The sequence below is a fragment of the Erythrolamprus reginae genome, chromosome 2 (genome assembly GCF_031021105.1).
Source record: "Erythrolamprus reginae isolate rEryReg1 chromosome 2, rEryReg1.hap1, whole genome shotgun sequence".
In the NCBI taxonomy this organism is placed as follows: Eukaryota; Metazoa; Chordata; class Lepidosauria; order Squamata; family Dipsadidae; genus Erythrolamprus; species Erythrolamprus reginae.
This window is the reverse complement of record NC_091951.1, coordinates 19922837-19938873: the sequence shown is the minus strand read 5'-3', so window position 1 is coordinate 19938873 and position 16037 is coordinate 19922837. Positions and strand designations below refer to the sequence as shown.

General features: G+C 41.0%; 1 protein-coding gene across 1 annotated transcript in view; it reads left to right on the top strand.

The window, feature by feature from the left end:
- The first annotated feature begins 428 nt into the window (after positions 1-428).
- Positions 429-16037, top strand: part of LOC139159226 (zinc finger protein 721-like) — a 40715-nt gene continuing 25106 nt past the window's right edge. The window contains exons 1-5 of the mRNA XM_070736573.1: positions 429-681; positions 5930-7089; positions 9916-10027; positions 11462-11544; positions 13639-13765. Of these exons, the coding sequence (XP_070592674.1) occupies positions 6391-7089; positions 9916-10027; positions 11462-11544; positions 13639-13765 (1021 nt within the window). The 5' untranslated portion in view covers positions 429-681; positions 5930-6390. The remainder of the gene's footprint in view (positions 682-5929; positions 7090-9915; positions 10028-11461; positions 11545-13638; positions 13766-16037) is intronic.

Genomic DNA, 16037 nt, shown 5'->3' with positions numbered 1-16037 from the left:
GAGGCATTTCCGGCAGGCCACTTCTGCTTTTTCATTGGTATTCTTTTCCCTTCCGCTTTCTGCGCGCGATTGCCTCTAGCGGTCGTCTCTTGCATGGCCTCTCTTATCCTTGATGGTCTGTAACAGGAATTTCTATCTATCTCCAGTACTTTATCATTCCATTCCATCCCAACCCATTCCATTCTTCTAAACACAGTAAGAAGCCACTGAGGCTGAATGCTCCGCAGTGTTTTCAATGAGGACCCAGATTGTCGGAGGCGATATGCTGATTCTCTAAACCCGCTTAGAGAGGGCTGTAAAAGCACTACGAAGCGGTATATAAGGCAAGTGCTATTGCTATTCCCCGCCGTTTCTCAAGCTACAGGGCGGCACGAAGGAGTTAAAACCAGAGAGTTCGGTTCTTAACATCTGCCCGCAAAGCTATTTCCTGATCCTCTGGATCTTGGAGGGAAGGCGGCTTTTTTTGAGGGATCGGTCGCCCTCGGGGGAGATTCCTGGAACCCGGGGAGTCGCTCGAAGCAAAGGCTTGAACCAGCTGCTGCTGCTGGTTTTTATTTTTATTTTTAGGAGTCTCTCTCCAAAGGACAGGGGAACTAGATCCTTCCCCTGGCTCTGCTGCGGGTCAGATAGACTTCTATCCAAGGAGGCTCTCCTCCTCCTCCTCATCAGATGGTGAAAGAGGTATTAAAAGATGTTTACCTCCCTCGAAGCCATGGGTATTTTGAAGGAAAGATCAGAAGCAACGTGGGGAAATATTATTTCACTGAAAAGAGTAGTAGACGCTTGGAACAAACTTCCAGCAGACGTGGTTGGTAAATCCACCGTAACTGAATTTAAACATGCCTGGGATAAACATAGATCCATCCTAAGATAAAATACAGGAAATAGTATAAGGGCAGACTAGATGGACCATGAGGTCCATTTTTTATGCCGTCAGTATGTAATGTAGGCTAATTGAATGAAGAATAGTTACAGGATTTGGGTATGGCTAGTGTAGAGAGAGGAGACATGGGGACATGATAGCAGCATTTCCCAATATTTGAGGGGCTGCCATAAAGAGCAGGAGGTCAACTTAGTCTCCAAAGGCAGGACAAAGAAACAGGGTATGGAAACTGACCAAGGAGAGAATCAACCTGGAATTAAGGAGAAACTTCCTAACAGCGAGAACAATTAACCAATGGGACACCTTGCCTTCATAAGTTGTGGGTGCTCAAACGCTGGAGGTTTTGAAGAAGAGACCAGATAGTCCCTTGTCTGAAATGGTAGAATAGAATAGAATAGAATTCTTTCTTTGGTCAAGTGTGATTGGACACACAAGGAATTTGGTCTTTGGTGCGTGTGCTCTCAGTGTACATAAAAGAAAATATAGATATGTCAAGAATCATGTGGTACAACACTTAATGATTGTCATAGGGGTCAAACAAGCAATGAGGAAACAATCAATATTAATAAAAATCTTAAGGATACAAGCAATAGTTTGACAGTGTTGAGGGAATTATTTGTTTAGCAGAGTGATGGCATTTGGGGAAAAACTGTTTTTTTTTTTAGAAAATGTTTATTAAAGTACAGTATATACAAATTAAAACAAGACAATAGGTGTTTCATCCTGTGTATACATTTTCTATTGCATTATGTCTGATACAAAGACAGTACAACACATATCCCTAACCCTCCCCCTTCCCAAACTGTAACTTAGACAGTTTATTCCTTTCATATTTCCACGGTCTATAGCAGTAGCGCATCTTATCAATTCAATATCATCATTAAAACAGTAATTATTATCTTAATCAATTATAGACTTAATTTGCTTATTTCTATCAGTTTGATATTTACATTATTTACAGCTATTCTTTTTCTTGTTGTCAATCCAGATGTAAAAATCGCCCCATGTGTCATCATAGCAAGGTTGATTATTGTTTTTAAGTTCTTGTGTTAGTTTAGCCAATTCGGCACAGTCAAAAATTTTCTTAATCATGTCTCTCTCCGATGGTGTGTCTTCTTTCTTCCAATTTTGTGCTATACAAATCCTGGTTGCAGTAATTACATGTTGTATCAAATAATAATGGTTTTTTTTTTTAATCTATTATGCCTAGAAGAAAGATCTCCGGTTTTAATTGAAGTTTGACTTTGTTTATTTTGTAAATCCATATTCTAATTTTACTCCAAATTGTCCTAATTTCTGGACATGTCCACCACATGTGAAAAAATGTTCCGTTTTTGTTCCTGCATCTCCAGCAGTCTGGTTTTAGTTTGGGGTAAATTTTGGCTAGTCTTGAGGGTGATATATGCCACCTATAAAACATCTTTAAAATGTTTTCCTTGTACACAGTTGATTTAGTTATCTTGTAATTCCTTTTCCAAATTGTCTCCCATTGATCAATATATATATTATGTCCAATATTTTTTGCCCAACTGATCATGTTTCCTTTGACCATTTCTACGTCCATTTTATAATTTATCAGGAAACTATGTATTTGTTATAAAAAATTTTGCTCTACGTAATATTAATTTTTCAAGATCTGTGTGTTTCTCTTAGATCCCTACATGCTTTTTATCTTTTTGCCATTTCGAGTAAATTTGCGTATAACAATCAATAACAATCAATATTAATAAAAATCTTAAGGATACAAGCAATAGTTTGACAGTGTTGAGGGAATTATTTGTTTAGCAGAGTGATGGCATTCGGGGAAAAATTGTTCTTGTGTCTAGTTGTTTTGGTGTGCAGTGCTCTGTAGCGACATTTTGAGGGTAGGAGTTGAAACAGTTTATGTCCAGGATGGGAGGGGTCAGTAAATATTTTCACAGACCTCTTTTTGACTTGTGCAGTATACAGGTCATTAACGGAAGGCAGGTTGGTAGCAATTGTTTTTTCTATATAGGATCTCCTGCTTGAGCATGGGGCTGGAATAGAAGACCTCCAAGGTCCCCTAATGCTAATTCATTCTAATTCTAAACACTCCAATTCTAGTTTTTCTGGGACCAACACACTGGTGCTGTTTTGGTGCTTGCTATTTTTGATATCTGATCTGTTTTTAATAAAGCTATACAGCACTGCACACCAGAACAATAGATAGAAGAACAGCTTTTTCCTGAACACCATCGCTCTGCTAAACAAATAATTTCCTCTGCACTGATAATTCATTCAACACTGTCAAAGTATTTACTAAGTCTGCACTACTATTCATTTTCTCATCGTTCCCATCACCCATTTCCTCCAACTAACGACCGTATGACTCTGTTGCTTGTATCCTTACAATTTACTTTATATTGACTGATTCCTAATATGATTTGATTGCTTATGTGTACCCAGACTATCATTAAGTGTTGTACCTTATGATTCTTGACAAATATATCTTTTCTTTTACGTACACTGACAGCATTTACACAAAGACAAATTCCTTGTGTGTCCAATCACACTTGGCCAATCAAATTCTATTCTGTTCCGTTCTTGTTCCTGTTTCAGTTTTGTTTTGTTCTGTTCTTTCTGTTCTGTTTGTTCTAATGCAGTAGGTATTGATTTATTTATTTCAGTGCGCTCCAGCATTTATTTACTTGCTAGACAACATGTGCTCCTTTGGGATTGGGCGGCATAGAAGTCAAATAAAATAAATTAAACAATTAGCCGCCCCATGTCCTCAGAGAGGGGCGGCATACAAATCCAATTAAATCTTAAATCTTAAAATAAATTATTTCAGAGATATTTCCTTAGTGCCTTCAGTGATGACAGAGCTTCTAGTGTGCTGCCTTCCTTGTTTAAAATTCAGGGAGAGATTCAGAGACCTTATTTGCCTTCAAAGTTGACCATGTTGAAATTGTGTAGAAGTGAGGTCATAAGCCTGTCGCAGTCATGTGATGGCTCGCTTAACAACTACGTTGCTTAGTGATGGAGTTGCCAGTCCCAATTTTCGTTAAGTAAGAACTACCTGTACCAGGAAAAAGGAGAAAGTGTCATAGAGTGACCACTTCTTCCCCTATTATCTCTTGACCATTTTGTCCAGATATGCAGAGCTATGCAGTAGGACTTGACAAGATACCAGAATTTATAGTGTGGCAATTTAGGAACTGTTCTAGTTTCTGGTAGAACTTTAGTTATTGAAAATAACTATTACTGAATGCAGTATTTCATAAACAAAGAAACTCCATTTTTATTCTCTTCGTTTCTGTATTCAAAAATGCAAAACAGACTAGCACATTCTTTTCTCCCAATATCTCTCTTAATTACATTCCACATGCATTCCTTCATGCCTTCTCCTGTCTCCTGAAATTCAAGAATTTACAGCATGATTCAAAAACAGCAGAATGACTGCAATATAACACAGAATAAACTTACTTGCTCTGGAGCCAAACTGAAACACATTTCCTCTTAGAACTACAACATTGAAACTCCGCCCTTCTTCCCCACTGGCCTCCTGACGTAACTAATACATGACTCCAATATTTAACCCATTCCTCCCCTTAATATTTTTTTCCTAACACCTGTTCCTTGCGTTTTTGGACCCTTCTGAATTGAGGATTGACCCAGCGAATGTCTGTTTCTTCCTCACTAGATTCTGGACTCATAGCAACATCCTGTTGCTGGCCTCCCACCTGTTCTAATACCTGTAACCCAGGGCCTACCACTAATTCATAAACACTATATGTATCAGAGTTCTCAAGCTCTTCATCATCCTCCAACTGACCAGGAGTATGTACAACAGGAACCAGTGCAGAGAAATAACGAAGACATGTTTGTAGAAAACAGTAGTAAGCAGTTCTTTACTCTTCAGTGCATTCAAAATATCTTCGGTCTTAGTCTTCTATTTACAGGAACAAACTACAGTATATGCAGTAAAGCTTACTTACATGTAGATACTAAACCAATCCAGGTTTCTCCGTATCAACACTATAATTAACCCACACTCAAAACTGCTCCAGCCAGCTGACTAACAATATTACCATCAACAACAGCTAACAATCATTGTAAAGTTGCTTTGCATTTTATAATGCTTTGGCCCAATCAGGTTGCAGTTTACACCCTATGACTCAGCATTAACATGCTCAACATGCTTCTTTTTCCTTATATGGCACCATAATGGAATATCACCTAGGATTGAACTAATCCTTTGACACATTTAAAGTAGCAGGGGATTATTTATTTATTTATTTATTTATTTTATTTATTTTATTTATTTTATTTATTTTATTTATTTTATTTATTGTATTTATTGTATTTATTTTATTTATTTTATTTATTTTATTTATTTTATTTATTTATTTTATTTATTTTATTTATTTTATTTATTTTATTTATTTTATTTATTTTATTTATTTTATTTATTTTATTTATTTTATTTATTTTATTTATTTTATTTATTTTATTTATTTTATTTATTTTATTTATTTTATTTATTTTATTTATTTTATTTATTGATTGATTTGATTTGATTTGATTTGATTTGATTTGATTTGATTTGTATGCCGCCCCTCTCCGTAGACTCGGGGCGGCTAACAACAGTGGTAAAAACAACATGCGACAATCCAATACTAAAACAACTAAAAACCCTTATTTTAAAAACCAATCATACATACAAACATACCATACATAAATTGTAGAAGCCTAGGGGGAAAGAATATCTCAGTTCCCCCATGCCTGACGACAGAGGTGGGTTTTAAGGAGCTTATGAAAGGCAAGAAGGGTGGGGGCTATTCCAATCTCTAGGGGGAGTTGGTTCCAGAGGGCCGGGGTCGCCACAGAGAAGGCTCTTCCCCTGTGTCCCGCCAAATGACATTGTTTAGTTAACGGGACCCGGAGAAGGCCCACTCTGTGGGATGGTCGCTGGGATTCGTGCGGCAGAAGGCGGTCCTGGAGATAATCTGGTCCGGTGCCATGAAGGGCCCTGGAGTCCACCAAAGGAGATTAAAAAAAATAATCTTTCTCTTTTCTGTACAGGATGCCTCCTTGACTAAATGTGAAATCTGTTGGGAGTTTTCCGAAATGTGCTGCAGTTTGTCCTACATACTGCATGAAATGCACCATCATTGAAAGAGCAACTGCCTTCCTCAGATCCATCACTTTAGCAAACAAGTGGATCCTCTTACTGAGTCACAGAACACTCTAAACCTAAAGCAAAAATTGATTTGATCACTAGTTGTCACCAGTGGGGTGGTGGGGATGAGATTATATTTGTTTTACTTTTTTTATATCGGATATTTTTTCAAATTGTTTGTAAGCCACCTAGAATCACTGAAAGCGAGCAATTGGGCCATATAAAGTCGAGCCACCCTGAGTCCTCAGAGAGGGGCGGCATAGAAATCCAATAAATAAATTAAATAAATCCTTTAAATAAATAAAGATTTCTAAGCGAGGAAGGGAAGTTGCATGAAAAGGAAGGCTGTGGGTTGGATGTCAAGATGAAGCAATTAGACCCACTGGTGGATCTGGATTTGGGGAAGGGCCCCGAGGAGACTTTTGTTCCTGGAGAGCTTCCAGGTTGCCTAGCGTCCAAACAGATCAAACGAGATCCTGAAGGAGGACAAGCCAAGGATTGGGAAGGCCAGGGGCAGGAATCCTTCAGGGGGAGGCGTCTCCCTAATTCAGTTGAGGGACAGAGCAATTCTGACCCCTGGGATGATGCCAAGGCGTTTCTGACCTCCTTCGAGCAAGTGGCGGAAGCTTGCCAGTGGCCTAAGACTGAATGGATGGCTCAGCTTCTGCCGGCACTGACCGGAACAGCCAGGGAAGCCTTTAACGGCCTAGAAACCGGAGCCCAAAAGGATTATGGGAAAGTCAAGGCGGCCATCTTGCGAGGGGCAGCCTTCGAAATGGAGGCCCAGCGCCAGCACTTTCGCCGGTTCCGTTACCAGGAGGTTGAAGATCCGCAGAGAGTTTACAGACGTCTCCGGGATCTTTGCCACCGGTGGCTGAAGCCGGAGAGGCACACCAAGGAGCAGATCCTGGAGCTGCTGATCCTGGAGCAGTTCCTGGCCATCCTGCCTCCAGAGATCCAGAGCCGGGTCCGGGAATGTGACCCAGAGAATTGGGTCCAGACTACAGGCCTCAGGGAGGATTGCCTGATGAGCCAACAGGAGGCAGAGACATGGAAACGGCAGGTGAGGTTTGGAGCAGTGATGGGCTCCTACAGGTACGGTCAGCTATGCAGAAACGGTGGAAAACTTTTGGCCAGATACGCAGAACTGGTAGAAAAAAAATTGATTCCCCCCCCCTTTTCCCCCCCTAATAGGCTCTGGGTATGTTTTTCCTATCGCAATAAATGAGGTTGAATGTGTTTAATTTTAGAAGAGCTGTGTGTGTGTGTGTGTACATACACATACAGTTTATATGGAGACCTCACCTACAAAAAGATATTGACAAAATTGAACGGGTCCAAAGACGGGCTACAAGAATGGTGGAAGGTCTTAAGCATAAAACGTATCAGGAAAGACTTAATGAACTCAATCTGTATAGTCTGGAGGACAGAAGGAAAAGGGGGGACATGATCGAAACATTTAAATATGTTAAAGGGTTAAATGAGGTCCAGGAGGGAAGTGTTTTTAATAGGAAAGTGAACACAAGAACAAGGGGACACAATCTGAAGTTAGTTGGGGGAAAGATCAAAAGCAACCTGAGAAAATATTATTTTACTGAAAGAGTAGTAGATCCTTGGATGAAACTTCCAGCAGACTTGGTTGGTAAATCCACAGTAACTGAATTTAAACATGCCTGGGATAAACATATATCCATTGTAAGATAAAATACAGGAAATAGTATAAGGGCAGACTAGATGGACCATGAGGCCTTTTTCTGCCGTCAGTCTTCTATGTTTCTATATAGTAGATAATGTATATTTTTGTGTGCATGTGTGTAATATGTATGTACACACATAACATATATACATATATAGAACTGAATAGTATATTTTGGATGTTCAGTAATAATAAACAGATAGGGAAATTGTATCTCTTTGAGGCACGGAGAGTGTGCTGTCCCCAGAGACAGAGATAGTTGGACTGTATTTAGGCATATTTCTTTAAGATACTGCACAATGGGAAAGATTATACTGCAGAAGAATCGCATCATAACTGTGAGTTATTGTGAGAATTCCTGTAATAAAATGATCAGGGATATCTCGTTGCGCTGAGTTATCTGACTGCGAAAAGTTGACCTGTCCCAGAACAGTAAAAAGAGGTTGAATTGACCCGGGCTCTAGGTGTAGCATCTACATGCTGGCTGGCTTAGTGAGTGAAGACAAAAGACCCTCTGGAATGTTCTCTCCAATTGCCCCTCATCCTGAGTCAGAGCCAATAGGAATATACAAATGTGGTCACATGTAAACTACGTTACCCAGAGTGCAATTTTACTACATTTCCCCTAATGCAATATCTTAAAGAAACATGCCTAAATACAGTCCAACTATCTCTGTCTCCCAAACCCTTGACATGATTGACATCAAGTTGGCCACCTTTAAGCCAAACACCAGGTAACCTTTTCCTCATTTCCCCCCCCCCCCCCCTCAGTGAAACACCTCGCAGAATTGTTGGGAGATTAAAAACGGTGATTGGAGCATTTTCTGCAAATGCCTGTTGTGAAATTTTTGAGGCGGTGAAAATCTACGAGACTGTCTTCTGCCACACGAATCCCAGCGACCGGTTAGGTCCCACAGAGTGGGCCTTCTCCGGGTCCCGTCAACAAAACAATGTCGTTTGGCGGGGCCCAGGGGAAGAGCCTTCTCTGTGGCGGCCCCGGCCCTCTGGAACCAACTCCCCCCGGAGATTAGAATTGCCCCCACCCTCCTTGTCTTTCGTAAACTCCTTAAAACCCACCTCTGTCGTCAAGCGTGGGGGAACTGAGACATCTCCCCCTGCCTATGTAGTTCTGGTGCATGATATGAGTGTATGTATGTTTTTTATATTGGGGTTCCTTGCTTTTAGATTTTTAAATGTATAATTGTTATCTTAGATTTGTCAATATACAGTGATACCTCGTCTTACAAACGCCTCATCATACAAACTTTTCAAGATACAAACCCGGGGTTTAAGATTTTTTTGCCTCTTCTTACAAACTATTTTCACCTTACAAACCCACCGCCGCCGCTGGGATGCCCCGCCTCCGGACTTCCGTTGCCAGCGAAGCGCACGTTTTTGCGCTGCTGGGATTCCCCTGAGGCTCCCCTCCATGGGAAACCCCACCTCCGGACTTCCGTGTTTTTGTGATGCTGTAGGGGAATCCCAGCAGCGCAAAAACAGGCACTTCGCTGGCAGCGGAAGTCCGGAGGTGGGGTTTCCCAGCGAGGGGAGCCTCAGTGAAATCGCAGCACCGCAAAAACACAGAGGTCTGGAGGTGGGGTTTCGAGGACTTTGGTGTGTTTGCGATGCTGCGATTTCACTGATGCTCCCCTCGCTGGGAAACCCCACCTCCGGATTTCCGTTGCCAGCGAAGCACCTGTTTTTCCGATGCTGGGATTATCCTGCTGGGATTCCCCTGCAGCATCGCAAAAACACAGAAGTCTAGAGGTGGGGTTTCCCATGGTGGGGAGCCTCAGAGAAATCTCAGCAGTGCAAAAATCTCGGCTGGCAAAAGGGGTGAATTTTGGGCTTGCACGCATTAATCGCTTTTCCATTGATTCCTATGGGAAACATTGTTTTGTCTTGCAAACTTTTCACCTTACGAACCTTGCCCTGGAACCAATTAAGTTTGTAAGACGAGGTATCACCGTATATTGTTTTTATCACTGTTGTGAGCCGCCCCGAGTCTGCGGAGAGGGGCGGCATACAAATCTAATAAATAATAATAGTAATAATAATAATAATAATAATAATAATAATAATAATAATAATAAAGCATTTTAAGTCAGTGCAGAACATGCCAAACCTGGGCGAAAGTATAGTTTTTATAAAAGAGTTCTCAAAACTCATTGTGATTTTTCTTGTCTGTTTCAGGTGCCGGTATCTTTCAAAGACGGGATTGGAGACGCACGCAATCCTGAAAAGGAAGTACTGCCTGTGGAGAATGAAGAGCGTATTCTTAGAGATCGCAGATCGACACATCCAGGTTTGTGGATTTAGTGCCGTTGAATTGGTGTCAAATCCTTTGAAACACTTAGGTATGAGCATCTCTGGAGATTCTTCATCACCCAGATCATGGTTGTCCCAAATGTGCTTTTTTAAGAGGCAACAGAACTTCCTGGTTTTTCTTTTGAAGAAAAACAAGGCAGTCCAGTTGCCTTTTGGAAAAGCACTTTTGGTCTTAGGAGTGAGATGACTAGATGAAACTGTTTGGGTATTTTGTTTAAAGTGCTCATTATATGTCCTCCAGAACAGTGTTTCCCAACCTTGGCAACTTGAAGATATCTGGACTTCAACTCCCAGAATTCCCCAGCCAGCGAATGCTGGCTGGGGAATTCTGGGAGTTGAAGTCCAGATATCTTCAAGTTGCCAAGGTTGGGAAACACTGCTCCAGAGAATGAGCATGGGAACTCATGAGTGGGTTTGTGTGTAAGGACTACATTATAGTGCCAACCCTGGAGGCCATCTTTACTTTGAGGAACTGCTGATCTTAAGAGCGGAGATGGTGAACCTATGGCCTATGAACCTTTTTGCCAAAAGCGGGTGTGCACACAATATTTCACCTCCGCGAGTGCCCACACTCACAATTCAATGCTTGAGGAGGGTGAAAATTGCCTCCCATGCCTTCCAGAGGCCTTCTGGAGGCCAGAAACAGCCCATTTCCCAACTTCTGGTGGGCCTGGTAGGCCCCGTTTTTCCACCCTCCCCAGGCTCTAGAGCAGGGGTGGGCAATTAATTTTGCCATGGGGCTGCATTTCTGACAGTCTCAAAATGGGTGAACAGTGCAGTCAGGCGGTAGGGAAAGCAAGTAGGATGCTTGGCTGCATAGCTAGAGGTATAACAAGCAGGAAGAGGAAGATTATGATCCCGCTATATAGAGTGCTGGTGAGACCACATTTGGAATACAGTACTGTGTTCAGTTCTGGAGACCTCACCTACAAAAAGATATTGACAAAATTGAACGGGTCCAAAGACGAGCTACAAGAATGGTGGAAGGTCTTAAGCATAAAACATATCAGGAAAGACTTAATGGACTCAACCTGTATAGTCTGGAGGACAGAAGGAAAAGGGGGGACATGATCGAAACATTTAAATATGTTAAAGGGTTAAATAAGGTCCAGGAGGGAAGTGTTTTTAATAGGAAAGTGAACACAAGGACAAGGGGACACCATCTGAAGTTAGTTGGGGGAAAGATCAAAAGCAACATGAGAAAATATTATTTTACTGAAAGAGTAGTAGATGCTTGGAACAAACTCCCAGCAGACGTGGTTGGTAAATCCACAGTAACTGAATTTAAACATGCCTGGGGTAAACATATATCCATCCTAAGATAAAATGCAGGAAATAGTATAGGGGCAGATTAGATGGACCATGAGGTCTTTTTCTGCTGTCAATCTTCTATGTTTCTATGTTTCTACAGATTATGAAGACAGCCCTTGTAGCCAGCAAGTGTTTTATCCTCCGCCTGAGGGACAAGACTTTGTTGAAACAGCACCAAATGAGGTTCGTAAACATCTGGTAGGAGGGGGAGACCCTGTGACTATCCTTTTGCCAGAGAAGCCATCTTGGATAGAGGCAGTCCTCAATTTACAACTGTCATTGAATCCACCATTATGATTTTAAGCCAAGACAGTCATTAAGCAGGTCATCATGTGATTGTGTCTCATGATTTTATGACCTTTTTTGGCAATGGTGGTTAAGCCAATGTGTGAATACCAACTAGCCAGTTTGGCAAGGCGATGATATCCTTTGTCAATGGCTAAGGAAGGACGCTGGACCTCCTAGGCCAGAGATGGCGAACTTAAGGCAAACATGCCACAAGACACATCAGCTGTTGTCCATGGCTCTTCCGGATTCAGACATGTGTATTATTATTATTATTATTATTATTATTAATGTCAATACAACTCAGCAAACGACGTGACTATGCTGGATTTCGTATTTCGTCACCAGTCGGGCGCTTCCCAAGCACCTAGGACTGCGTGATGTAGCGGTGAATTATGTGTGCCGATCCCAGTAAAGCGGCCTTTTGCAATTGACAGATGGAGATTTTGTCAATTCCGATGGTTTTCAAATGTCTGCTGAGATCCTTTGGCACTGCGCCCAGCGTGCCAAGTACCACTGGGACCACTTTCACTGGCTTATGCCAGAGTCGTTGCAGCTCGATTTTTAGATCTTCGTATTTCACTAATTTCTCTAGCTGCTTCTCCTCAATTCTGCTGTCCCCTGGGATTGCGATGTCGATGATCCATACTTTTTTTTCCCCACAATCAGGATGTCTGGTGTGTTATGCTTCAGAATTCGGTCAGTCGGAAGTCGGAAGTCCCAGAGTAGTTTTGCTTGCTCATTTTTGACCACTTTTTCGGGCTTACGATCCCACCAGTTCTTTGCCACATTATTATTATTATTATTATTATTATTATTATTATTATTATTATTATTAATTAGATTTGTATGCCACCCCTCTCTGAAGACTCTGGGCGGCTCACAACAACAATAATACAATATACAGAATACAAATCCAATATTAAATTAAACGCTAAATTTAAAACCTTTATATGGTTTGTTTTTTATATTAAGGGTTTTAAATTGTTTTTGCCATTGGATTTGTATTGTGTTGTTGTTGTGAGCCGCTCCGAGTCTCCGGAGAGGGGCGGCATACAAATCTAATAAATAATAATAATAATAATAATAATAATAATAATCAGATGAAACAATCGATCACATACTCAGTTGCTGCAAAAAGATCGCACAGACTGACTACAAGCATAGACATGATGCTGTGGCACAGATGATCCAGTGGAACTTGTGCTGGAACTACCATTTACCAGTGGCAAAGAACTGGTGGGATCATAAGCCCGAAAAAGTGGTCGAAAATGAGCAAGCAAAACTACTGTGGGACTTCCGACTTCAGACTGACCGAATTCTGAAGCATAACACACCAGACATCCTGATTGTGGAGAAAAAGAAAGTATGGATCATCGACATTGCAATCCCAGGAGACAGCAGAATTGAGGAGAAGCAAATAGAGAAATTAGTGAAATACGAAGATCTAAAAATCGAGCTGCAACGACTCTGGCATAAGCCAGTGAAAGTGGTCCCAGTGGTACTTGGCACACTAGGCGCAATGCCAAAGGATCTTGGTGGACATTTGAAAACCATCGGAATTGACAAAATCTCCATCTGTCAATTGCAAAAGGCCGCTTTCCTGGGATTGGCAAACATAATTCGCTGCTACATCACACAGTCCTAGGTGCTTGGGAAGCGCCCTACTGGTGATGAAATACGAAATCCAGCATAGTGATCTCATTTGCTGTGTTGTACCGACATAATAATAATAATAATAATAATAATAATAATAATAATAATAATAATAATAATAATAATATTAAATATTAAAAACATTCCTGCACTGCACAATCACACCATTCTCATGTATTACATTCAGAAATGTGCCCTGGCCAGCTGCGAAGACCAGAAAATAACAGGATATGTTTTGGATATGTCTTAAGTTAGTTGTAAAAATAGCACAGGGAGGGGATGCAAATAAATAAGCCAAACAGAAATCACAATTTGAGCTTCTTCTTCTCGGTTCAGGGATCGGTGGACTTCGAACTGGCTGTGCATGTCACTGAGAAGCTCAAACACTCCTCACTGGATCCAGCCCAAAAAGCTTTTTACAAAGAGATCTTGGAAGATGGTCGGGAACAGGAAACATCTTTGAGTAAGTCAATAACCCCATTTACATTATTACCTGGAAGAAAAACGGTGGGGGGGGGGGGTGTTTATCCCTGTGTTTATTTATTTTTTTCTAAACTCCATATTGCTTCCTTTCCCAATGGAGTTGGAGCAAAATACTTAGCAACATTTGAAAGTAGAAGCAAGGAGTGATTTTTGTTTTCTTTTTCAGGGCATAGGGACAAATAGACACCCCATACAGTAGTTTTCTACAATCCAGCATCTCCAGGGAATTCCTATTCCCAAAATCCTCAAGCAACATGCTAGGGAATTTTGGGATTTCCAGATATTATTTATTTATTAGATTTGTATGCCACCTCTCTCCGTAGACTCGGGGCGGCTAACAACAATAATAAAACAGCATATGACAAATCTAATATTAAAATAATTAAGAAACCCTTATTAAAAAACCAAACATATACACAAATATACCATGCATAATTTGTATAGGCCTGTGGGGAAAAGAATATCTCAATTCCCCCATGCCTGACGATAGAGGTGGGTTTTAAGGAGCTTACGAAAAGGAAGGAGGGTGGGGGCAATTCTGACCTCTGGGGGGAGCTTGTTCCAGAGGGTTGGGGCCGCCACCGAGAAGGCTCTTCCCCTAGGTCCTGCCAAACGACATTGTTTAGTCGACGGGACCTGGAGAAGGCCAACTCTGTGGGGCCTCACCAGTCGCTGGGATTTGTGCGGCAGAAGGCGGTCCCAGAGATATTCTGGTCCGATGCCATGAAGGACTTTATAGGTCATAACCAACACTTTGAATTGTGACCGGAAACTGATCGGCAACCAATGCAGACTGTGGAGTGTTGGTGTAACATGGGCATACCCAGGGAAGCCCATGATTGCTCTCGCAGCTGCATTCTGCACAGTCTGAAGTTTCCGAACACTTTTCAAATTTAGCCCCATGTAGAGAGCGTTACAGTATTCGAGCCTCGAGGTGATGAGGGCATGAGTGATTGTGAGCATACAATATATTTGGAGAAACAGTTGAGGAAAACTGCCTTAGAAGACCCAAAGAATTTGGGGATAATATCTATTGCACCCTCCCTAGTACATCATCCAGTCCCCTGAGTTAGATGGAAAAAGATATACATTTATTTCTTCTCCTCTGCTTTAAATACCAGATATTATAAGAGTTCATGGAATAGGAAAAAAGATAGGCCGAAGGTGATCGGAAACTAGAAATCTCTGGGAAATACTTGGTCTGTTCACACAGACGATTTAACATTTCAGACAATTCAAGAAATAAAGTTGATTTTTAATAGAATCTTAGCAATGGCTTGAAGCTGTGTAAATCTGTTCCCTCTCATCCTCAGTCTTTGTGATCTGTAAAATGGGATAATTAATTGATTGCCATTGAGGTAATTTTTGCGCATTTCTGATCCCTCAATGGTAGATCTGCCTTTGTAGCTATCTACCCTAGTTAGAGGTAACAGATTCCATACTTAATTTTGTGCCAACACAAATTATTATTTAGAAACATAGAAACATAGAAGTCTGACGGCAGAAAAAGACCTCATGGTCCATCTAGTCTGTCCTTATACTATTTCCTGTATTTTATATTACAATGGATATATGTTTATCCCAGACATGTTTACATTCAATTACTGTGGATTTATCTACCACGTCTGCTGGAAGTTTGTTCCAAGGATCTACTACTCTTTCAGTAAAATAATATTTTCTCATGTTGCTTTTGATCTTTCCCACAACTAACTTCAGATTGTGTCCCCTTGTTCTTGTGTTCACTTTCCTATTAAAAACACCTCCCTCGTGGACCTTATTTAACTCTTTAATATATTTAAATGTTTCGATCATGTCCCCCCTTTTCCTTCTGTCCTCCAGACTATACAGATTGAGTTCATGAAGTCTTTCCTGATACATTTTATGCTTAAGACCTTCCACCATTCTTGTAGCCCGTCTTTGGACCCGTTCAATTTTGTCAATATCTTTTTGTAGGTGAGGTCTCCAGAACTGAACACAGTATTCCAAAATGTGGTCTCACCAGCACTCTATATAGTGGGGTCATAATCTCCCTCTTCCTGCTTGTTATACCTCTAGCTATGCAGCCAAGCATCTTATTTGCTTTCCCTACCGCCTGACTGCACTGTTCACCCATTTTGAGACTGCCAGAAATCACTACCCCTAAATCCTTCTTCTGAAGTTTTTGCTAACACAGAACTGCCAATGCAATACTGAGATTGAGGATTCCTTTTCCCCAAGTGCATTATTTTACATTTGGAAACATTAAACTGCAG